Source organism: Quercus lobata, chromosome 1 (assembly GCF_001633185.2).
Source record: "Quercus lobata isolate SW786 chromosome 1, ValleyOak3.0 Primary Assembly, whole genome shotgun sequence".
In the NCBI taxonomy this organism is placed as follows: domain Eukaryota; kingdom Viridiplantae; phylum Streptophyta; class Magnoliopsida; order Fagales; family Fagaceae; genus Quercus; species Quercus lobata.
The window spans coordinates 29,375,148-29,383,961 of NC_044904.1; the positions used below are offsets into that span (position 1 = coordinate 29,375,148).

The 8,814-nt window shown below is 41.7% G+C and overlaps 1 protein-coding gene across 1 annotated transcript; it reads right to left on the bottom strand.

Moving 5' to 3' along the window:
* Positions 1–5,413: 5,413 nt before the first annotated feature.
* LOC115994052 (L-type lectin-domain containing receptor kinase IV.1-like) lies at positions 5,414–7,573 on the bottom strand. The gene has a single exon (XM_031118101.1). The coding sequence runs from the start codon at positions 7,568–7,570 to the stop codon at positions 5,549–5,551; it is 2,022 nt and encodes a 673-aa protein (XP_030973961.1). The 5' UTR covers positions 7,571–7,573; the 3' UTR covers positions 5,414–5,548.
* Positions 7,574–8,814: the final 1,241 nt, after the last annotated feature.

Genomic DNA, 8,814 nt, shown 5'->3' on the forward strand with positions numbered 1-8,814 from the left:
GATTTTCCATCCATGTCTTTCTTCTCGGTTATAGTTTCTATAGAGGGTTCAGCAAACTCCGCGACCAAGTCTGCGAGGACCTGACCTTTGATGAAGGATCTGGCCATATATTTAATATCAAAGGCCCCCAAAAGCGCACTCCACATGGCGATCCTTCTTGTGTAGTCAGCGCTTCGAAGCATCGCTCGAAGGGGAAGCTGAGTTAGAACGATGACCGTATGCGCCTGAAAGTAGTGAGGGAGCTTCCGGGTGGCATGTACTATCGCCAGAATTGCCTTTTCCAAAGGTAGGTATCGCACCTCGGCCTCATGTAATGATTTGCTCACATAGTAAACCGGTCGCTACACCCCATTATCATCCTGTATCAGTACCAGGCTTACAGCATGGGGAGCTACAGCGATGTATGCAAACAGCACCTCGTCTGCCTCAAGGCTGGACATGATGGGTGGTCGTGATAGGTATTCCTTAAGTTGCTGGAAGGCTCGAACATAATCCTCCGACCATTCAAACCTTTTCCACTTATTTATCAAGAGGTAAAAAGGTCGACATCGATCCGCTGATCGTGATATGAACCTGTTCAATGCTGCGATCATGCCAGTGAGCTTCTGCACTTCTTTCGGATTCCGAGGAGCCTGTAGGCTGTTAATTGCTTTGATTTGATCGGGACTTACTTCTATTCCCCTGTAGGTTACCATATACCCCAAGAATTTCCCTGACCCGACCCCGAATGAACATTTGGAAGCATTGAGCCGCAACTTGTGCTCCCTTAAGATAGCAAAGATTATTTCAAGGTCTTTCACGTGCTCGGACACCACTTTACTCTTTACAACCATATCGTCTATGTAAACCTCAATGATTCTGCCCAGCTGTGGCTCGAACATCCTGGTCATCATCCTTTGGTAGGTTGACCCTGTGTTCTTTAGTCCAAATGGCATCACCTTATAGTGATAGTTTCCGATGGGCGTCATGAAAGCCGTCTTCTCCTGGTCTTCTAACGCAAGGGGTATCTGATGATAGCCCTGGAAGGCGTCCAGGAAACTCATTTGAGGGTGACCCACGGTTGCATCCATCAATCGGTCGATTCGAGGTAAGGGAAATGGGTCCTTTGGGCACGCCTTGTTTAGGTCCGTGAAGTCCACGCAGACTCTCCACTTCCCTGTTTTCTTCCTTACCACCACCGTGTTTGCCAACTATTCAGGGTAAAAGACCTCTTTAATAGCCCCTGCTTTTTTCAGTTTTGCCACTTTGTCTCTTACGGCACTAGCATGTTCCTTTGAGGGGCGTTGGGGTGGTTGCTTCTTCGGAGTGGAAGATGGGTTAACGTTCAGGTGGTGACAAATAAGGCTAGGATCAACTCCCGGGGCGTCGTAGGCGTCCCATGCAAACACGTCGAAATTTCCTCTGAGAAATCTGACCAGTTCCTCTTTTTCTTGAAAAGGTAACTCGGAGCCGACCTGGAAAAATTTCTCCGGATCCTCGGCTAGCCCATCGTCTTGCCCTGCCGAGGCGGCTGGTTACTATAAGCTCTCAGGGGCCGAGGACTCGGCATGGGACCGATGTAAGATGGCGGCCACCATACACTGCCTGGCCATGGCCTGATCTCCACGAATCTTTTCTACTTGTCCTCTGGATGGGTATTTTACTTTTTGGTGAAGTGTGGAGGATACGGCTTCCAGGTCGTGGATCCATGGCCTGGCAACTATCGCGGTGTAGGGTGAGTAAGCGTCGACCACGATAAAATTTACCTCCACCACCTCCAATCCAGTCTGTATGGGTAGTCTGATCTACCCCTTTGGCGTAACAGTCTTCCCTTCGAAGCTGATAAGGAGGGAGTCATAAGCTGTCAAATCCTCTGGCTTTAGGTTCAGCCTCTTGTATAGATCAGGGTACATTATCTCTACCGCACTCCCTGGGTCTACTAACACCCTTTTCACATCGAAGCCTCCAATTCTTAACGTAACCACTAAGGCATCGTCGTGAGGTTGGATAGTTCCTCTCTTATCCTCGTCCGAGAATCCTAGTATCAAAGAGCTTCCCTTTTTTGACCTTTTGGGTTCCCTTTGCCTGTCCTCGGAGTGGAGCCGATCAACAGCCAGTACCCTGGAGAGGGGTGGCCCAGTTCTTCCTGGCGCGGCGAGGATGACATGTATCGTTCCGGTAGGGGGTCTTAATGACACATCCTTTCGAGGCTCTTGCATTGCTTGACCGGGATGGCCGCTCGAGGGGTGCAGGAGATAACGTAACTTCCCTTCTTGGACCAACTGATCTAGGTGATTCCATAGATTCCTGCAATCCTCAATGGTATGCCCATGGTCCTGATGATAGTGGCAGTACAGGTTCTGGTTACGTTTGGAAGGGTCTCCAGCCATCTTTCCTGGCCATTTGAAATAGGGCTCGTTCCTTACTTTCTCCAACACCTGTTGTACTGGCTCCCTGAACACGGCATTCACCATTTGCGTGTTACTCTGTCCAGCCTGTCACGAAAAATCTTTCCTCGGTTGGTTATGGTTATATCGTTCCGACCTAAAATCATTTGCTTTGGGGGGAATGACCTTCTCCTTTCCCCCTCCTTGCAGCTGATCTTCCTCTACCCTTTTGTACTTGTCGATCTTATCCCTCAACTGATGAACGTTGGCAACTGGTTTACCAGTGAGAGATTTCCTTAAGCCATGCTCGGTGGGGAGACCGCTTTTGAATGTGTTGATAGCAACATTATCATGATTGTCATCTAATTCGTTATATACCTCCCAATATCTATCCGAATATGCTTTCAGGGTCTCTCCCTCGTGCATGGATAAGGACAATAGCGAACTGAGGGGTCGAGGGACTCTGGTATTTGTAATAAAGCGGGAGCAGAAAGCCTGAGTGACCTGCTTGTACGAGCCTATGGAATTTGTCTTCAGGTTATTGAACCACCTCATCGCCATTGGTCCCAAGCTGGATGGGAAGACTTTGCACATCAGGGCTTCATTTTGCGAGTAGATAGCCATTTTTTGGTTGAATTGACTAACGTGCTCTACCGGATCTGCTCGGCCATTATAGACGGTGAACGTTGGTTGGTTGAAGCGTCGAGGCAGCTTAGCCCTTTCGATTCTATACATGAAGGGTGACCTTGAAATCTGGTCTAGCGCCCTCTTCATAGCATCATTTCCCGAACCCTTGCTGGATGGGCCCTCATACTTCCGTACAGGGCGTGGCTCTCTTTCATAAGAAAAGGTTTCACTCGGGGGGGTCCTTGACCTCCGTTGGTAACTCGCATCCTCCCCATTAGAGGACTCATTTGAGCTAGAGGGAGATCGTTTTCGCTGCACACGTCGTAACTTCCTCTTCAAGTCATCTATCTCTCGCTGTATGGCCTGATGACTATTTCGCCTCTGAGATACGTGACTACCTATCTGGGTGTGACTCTGGCTCTTCTGGATAGTATGCACACTTCCCTCACGATTCCCTCTGCCGCCTGGGTTGGCAGGGTTATTTTGCCTCTGGGACTCAATGGGTTGTGTCTGTTGGGAGTTAGCCTGGTGAGGATTCTCCTGGTGTGGACCTAGTTCTGCCATGCTCGACCGTTGTGCTAGCTGATACCCTAGTTCTTCCCACAGACGGCGCCAATTGTAGGGACACGATTTTTGTTAACTCGGTCCTAGACGATCAGGCCCTGGCCCAAGAAGTCCCACACAATGAAGTTTGTAGAGTATGGGCTGAAAAACTTGGTTCCAGTTGGCTCAGACGATTCGTTATATGTCATTAGTGGATGTAGAAACGTGAATCCAGAAAATGGATGTGAAAGTGGAAGTTTTATTCATGGACATGCTTTCATACAATATCTTCTTGCTTTTCTCTCGTCTCTCCTCCCCTTTTTTCCCGTCCCTCTTTCTGGGGGACTCTTACATATGATATAGGCCCTCTTTTATCATCTGGGCCTTACACTTGTTGATTATCCAAACCCCCACTTGAGCACCTGTCCCATCAGACGCCCTTACCAGTTCTTTGTAAGTTGCAGTGACCAAGGTAACACTGTTCAGGGGTCTTCTCTTCATTAATACGGCCAGGAGAGTAGTTGTGGTGCATTTAATGTGGTGGTGACAGCCTTTGCTGGGATATTTTGAGCCTTCTTTCTTTTTACGTGTTTGGAGTGAGGGCTATAGTAACTAGGATGCATCACTGATCTGGACTTTGGAATGTCCGAGGAGGAGTTACTCCTCGGACGTGTTTTCTTCACCCCAGTTGGCTTGGGCAGGGATTATGGGCCGCGATGTCTCCTCGGACAGAATCGTCCTCGGACGGGCCCAAGGCCCAGCCAACTTGTTATTCTGGGCCGGTCCCTACAATATATATATATATATATATATATATATATATATTATTTCTTGCCGCTTTGCTTTGGGTTGATGAGGGGTTTTTTTTTTTTTGACAACTCTAGTTTGCAGTTCGTATGACTTTGGCAAAGTGAAATTATTAATTGTTAAAATACTTATTTTATTTGCTAAGTGAGTATATTTATTTTAAAAATAGTTAACCATAATATTCTTCAAAAAAAATTTAATCATAATATATTTTCAATAAATTTTGGAGAATAAATTATAAATTATAACACATTACAAAATAATTATATATTCATATACAATGTCTGGGCTTGTGTGGGTTTGCAAATAAATGAGAAAAATAATACCATTGAGCTACAAGGCTAAAAATGAATTTGCCTAAAATCAAGTCAACGAGTAAAAATATTCACATCAATTGTATGTAAAGCATAATATATATAGATTAAAATAAACTTGTTTACGTCATTACACATGAAAATAAGCATAGGGGTAAAAGGGAAAAATAGAGTTTAATGGTGGCCGATTTTCAAGAGGTACTTTAGAGGGAGCAAAAACTAATATGCTTTTTTTCCATTTTTAATTTGACGTTGACAACCTATTTGGGGAAAAAAAGAGTTAGCAGATAAGAGGTATATTTTATTTTGTTATAAAAATATACTATTATGACTAGGACCTTTTTACACTCATGGGGCTTAAGACAATTGTCTAAATGACCTATATGGTGGAGTCGGCCCTATGCAATGATCCTCATTGTTAAATTAGTTATGATTTAGTTCATAGGGTTTATTTATGGAAGTGTGGAATGGTTAGCATTAAGAATAACTCTTTGATATGTCTATCCAGTAAATGTTACTCCCAACTCTTTTTTATGACCTTACGGCAGTGCAATTCATTATAAACCATACAACGAGCTATTTTGTGAAGGCAAATAATAATATTCATGCATAGTCATTGTTGGCTGTGGGTTTCATTTTTCTAAAATTTGATGAGCCACCCAATCTAGTTTCTGCAATACACTATTGATTTATAGTTATAAAGCTTACAACAACTGTATTGATCTTATTGTAGTAAAGTACTACTTAGATCCTAAGTAAATTGCTAACAAATATGAGATTCTACAATAAGTAAACGAAACTGTATACATCACATTCTTCACTATTTCATTTTTTTTATTCTCCCCTGAAGGTGATCCCTAATCAGTGCTAGCAGATCAATATGCGTCTGATTCATCTACCACTATCTAGCACAGAATCAGTGCTAGAGGAGGCCGTCAAACCCTTGTCGAATGATGAATTAATTGACAATAAGATCTCAGATGCTTCAACGTTTGTGAAGTTACCAAAAATAGTACTCTCATGTGGTAATTCCTGCAGATCAGCATCGCCGTCCAGAAGCTGCATCACTTCCCTCATGCTAGGCCTCACTGCTGGCGTTGAGTGTGAGCAAAGCAAGCCAAGTTTCAAAACCAATTCCATTTCCTTTACTACATAATTACCTTCCAGTTTTGGATCACTAGCATCAAGGATGGCTCCTTTTCTCCAGCACCCGAAGACCCAGTCAACCAAAATGACCTCTTCTGGCAGTCCTCGAATCTCTATAGGCTTTCTTCCACAAGCTACCTCCAGCATGAAAGCTCCAAAGGCAAACACATCAGTGTAAGTGGTTGCCCTTCCTGTTTTAGTAAGCTCTGGAGCCAAATAACCCACTGTTCCAGCCACACGGGTGGTTTCAAGAATGGCACCGTGCTCGCATAATCTAGCAAGGCCAAAATCTCCAAGCTTCCCATTTAATTCAGCATCCAATAGAACATTGCTGGATTTTATATCTCTATGTAGAACAACCTGTTCCCACTCTTCATGGAGGTAGAGAAGGCCAGATGCTACTCCTTTGAGGATTCGAAATCGTTGAAGCCAGTTAAGGTTTGTCCTTTCATTTCCATATAAGAACTTTTCAAGACTTCCATTGGGCATATAATCATAGACCAAGAGAAGTTCACCCTTTCGCCGGCAATATCCCAGGAGTTGCACCAAGTTCCTATGCCTCAGCCTGCCCATGCTAATGATCTCAGCCACAAATTCCTTCATCCCTTGTTTGGAATCATGGGAGACTTTCTTGACTGCAATTTGTGTATTGGAAGAATGAAGAGTTCCTTTATAAACCTTTCCAAAACCTCCTTCTCCAAGAAGCTCCTTGTCTGAGAAACCTTTGGTTGCTTTGTAGATATTCTTGTAGCTGAACCTGTGAGGACCATACTCGCTTTCCCAATCTTCTAGTATTTCTGCATATTTCTTTCTCCTCAGAACGAAAATAGCTGCAGTGACCAATATCAGCACGATCACTACGGCTATGATCAAAATCATGATAATCTGTCCTTGCCTATCTTTACTTTTCCTCTGTCGGGGAGGTTGAGGAAGCTTCGAAACGTCAAGGCTTTGTGCTTGTCCACTTTTATTAAAGCTCCATCCAAGAATATAGTGGTCACTTGCAACTGCACTAGTGGCTGCAGAGAAACCAACATACATAGATTTCAAAAGATATTGGGACAGATCAATGCGTGTTGACAAGAGAGGCCGGTTCGGTTTTTGGATGTCGGTTGGGGATAGTGTTACATTCAGTAACTTTTCTGTTTCATTGTAGTCTATCCAAAGATGCATTGGGTTGCCACTTAGAAGCTCCACGCTTATATTCTTCCCTTCTTGATCAGAAAAGTAGGTTGCAGTAGCTGATTCAATTGATTTCAGGCTGTTCACATCGATTCCCACATGGTTGTCGTCTTTATCTTGAACTTCCGGACCCTTTGTAGTATCAAGCTCAATGGCTAAGAAGTGGTTTTTTGAAAGGCCATCATCTGAGGGATTCAAGAGTCCTAGATAATTGCTGTAACTATCATTGGGGATTTTCCACGAGGGACTGATGGTGAAGGCAATTCCATGGCCACCTATGGGTGGTGTTTGAGGAACTATTGCAAATACAAAGTTTGTGGAAAATGAAAGAGCCTGAGTTAAACCTGAAGAAGAAGTGTTGAATTTTAGAGGAAGTCGGAAGAAAGCATGACCAACTTGTTGTTGTGAATTATTGGTGAGTTGCAATAGACCATCGGGGTGGATTCGAGCGGTTCCATCTAGAAGCAGATTATCTTGATGGAAGCCATTGTAGATGAAGTGGTCATCTTGAGCAAACATCAATGGAACCTTAAGGATGAAGTAGAGAGTTATCAGAAAATGGAGTGATGTAAGCCCAGTCGCCATTGAGAAAAGGAGGAAAAAGATTTATCTCTCTGAACAAATGGCTTTTGGTTGTTTAAATTTAAAATGTCTCGAAGACTCAAAACTCCTAAAATATCTCAGAGTCAAAACTCCTAAAATATCGTTGTTTTGACTTCATAAAAGTCGGAGTACCGTCTCAATATTTCCTGAGCACACCATTTTAGAAAAGTGTACAGGACCTTAGCATCCCTTACAATGAACAGTACAAGTATCTAGATGTGGCGGCTTTAAAATTATTTTTAGAATACCCATGAAAATGCTTGAATTATACAAATTCTAATAATAAAAAAACTTGAATATATTAATATTACCCAAAAAAAAAAGATAAAATTTTATAATTTTCTTTTACTAACAAAATAAAAAAGCAAAAAGAAATTGATGAGAGGTAAAGTGAAAACTAAAAATGTTAAGATAAGAGTAATAATGTATGAGAGAGTCTGAAATGATGTTAAAGAAGATAAAAATGGAAGAAGTGAGAGAGAGAAAGAGATCAACAAAGGCTACATGCTGCAATTGTAAGCTGAGAGAGAAATGGTATCTCTCTTAATACCATTTTTTAGGGAAAAAAAAATGAATTAAAGATGATTTTTATGGAATAAGTTGAACAAGTTAATTGGTTAAGGGTTTTTTTTTTTTTTATAATTTTTTTTAATGACCGCTTTGTTAAATTTTTGTTCATTTGTTGTTTGGTTTAATGTTGTTGTTGTTTAATCTATTTTTGTTGTTATTTGGGCTAATTTTTATTGTTACTATTTGGGATTTTATTTTACTTTTTCTTTAAGGAAGTAAGGATTATGTTTGGGAGACCAAATTATATATATATTTTTTAACTCAAATTCTTAGGATTCTTAAATCAAAGAGTTCAAAATTTTTAGATTAGACAAAACAAAATAGCTTAGTTTAAAAATAATTATATATATAATTTTTTTAAACAGATATAACTCGTACGAACAATATGAGCTCAACGTAAAGCTGTCCCTAGATAACAAGATTTTCAATGACAAAGATACTTGTGAATACAAGATTTTGGGAAGGTTGCCTTTTCAACTCCATAGCCTTGTGTGAGGAATTTTTCTTTTTTTTTCCTTCAATGGTTCAGATCAACTTCTTATATCAAATTCACGGGAAAAATGGGCATTTGTGCTTAATTTACAAATTATGCAATAAATGTCCATATTTTGAAACAATTTAACAAAATGTCCTTATTTTTAAAACTCAATTTCAAC

Coding starts and splice junctions, on each gene's coding strand:
- LOC115994052 (XM_031118101.1), bottom strand. CDS start 7,570: ATGGCGACTGGGCTTACATCACTCCATTTTCTGATAACTCTCTACTTC.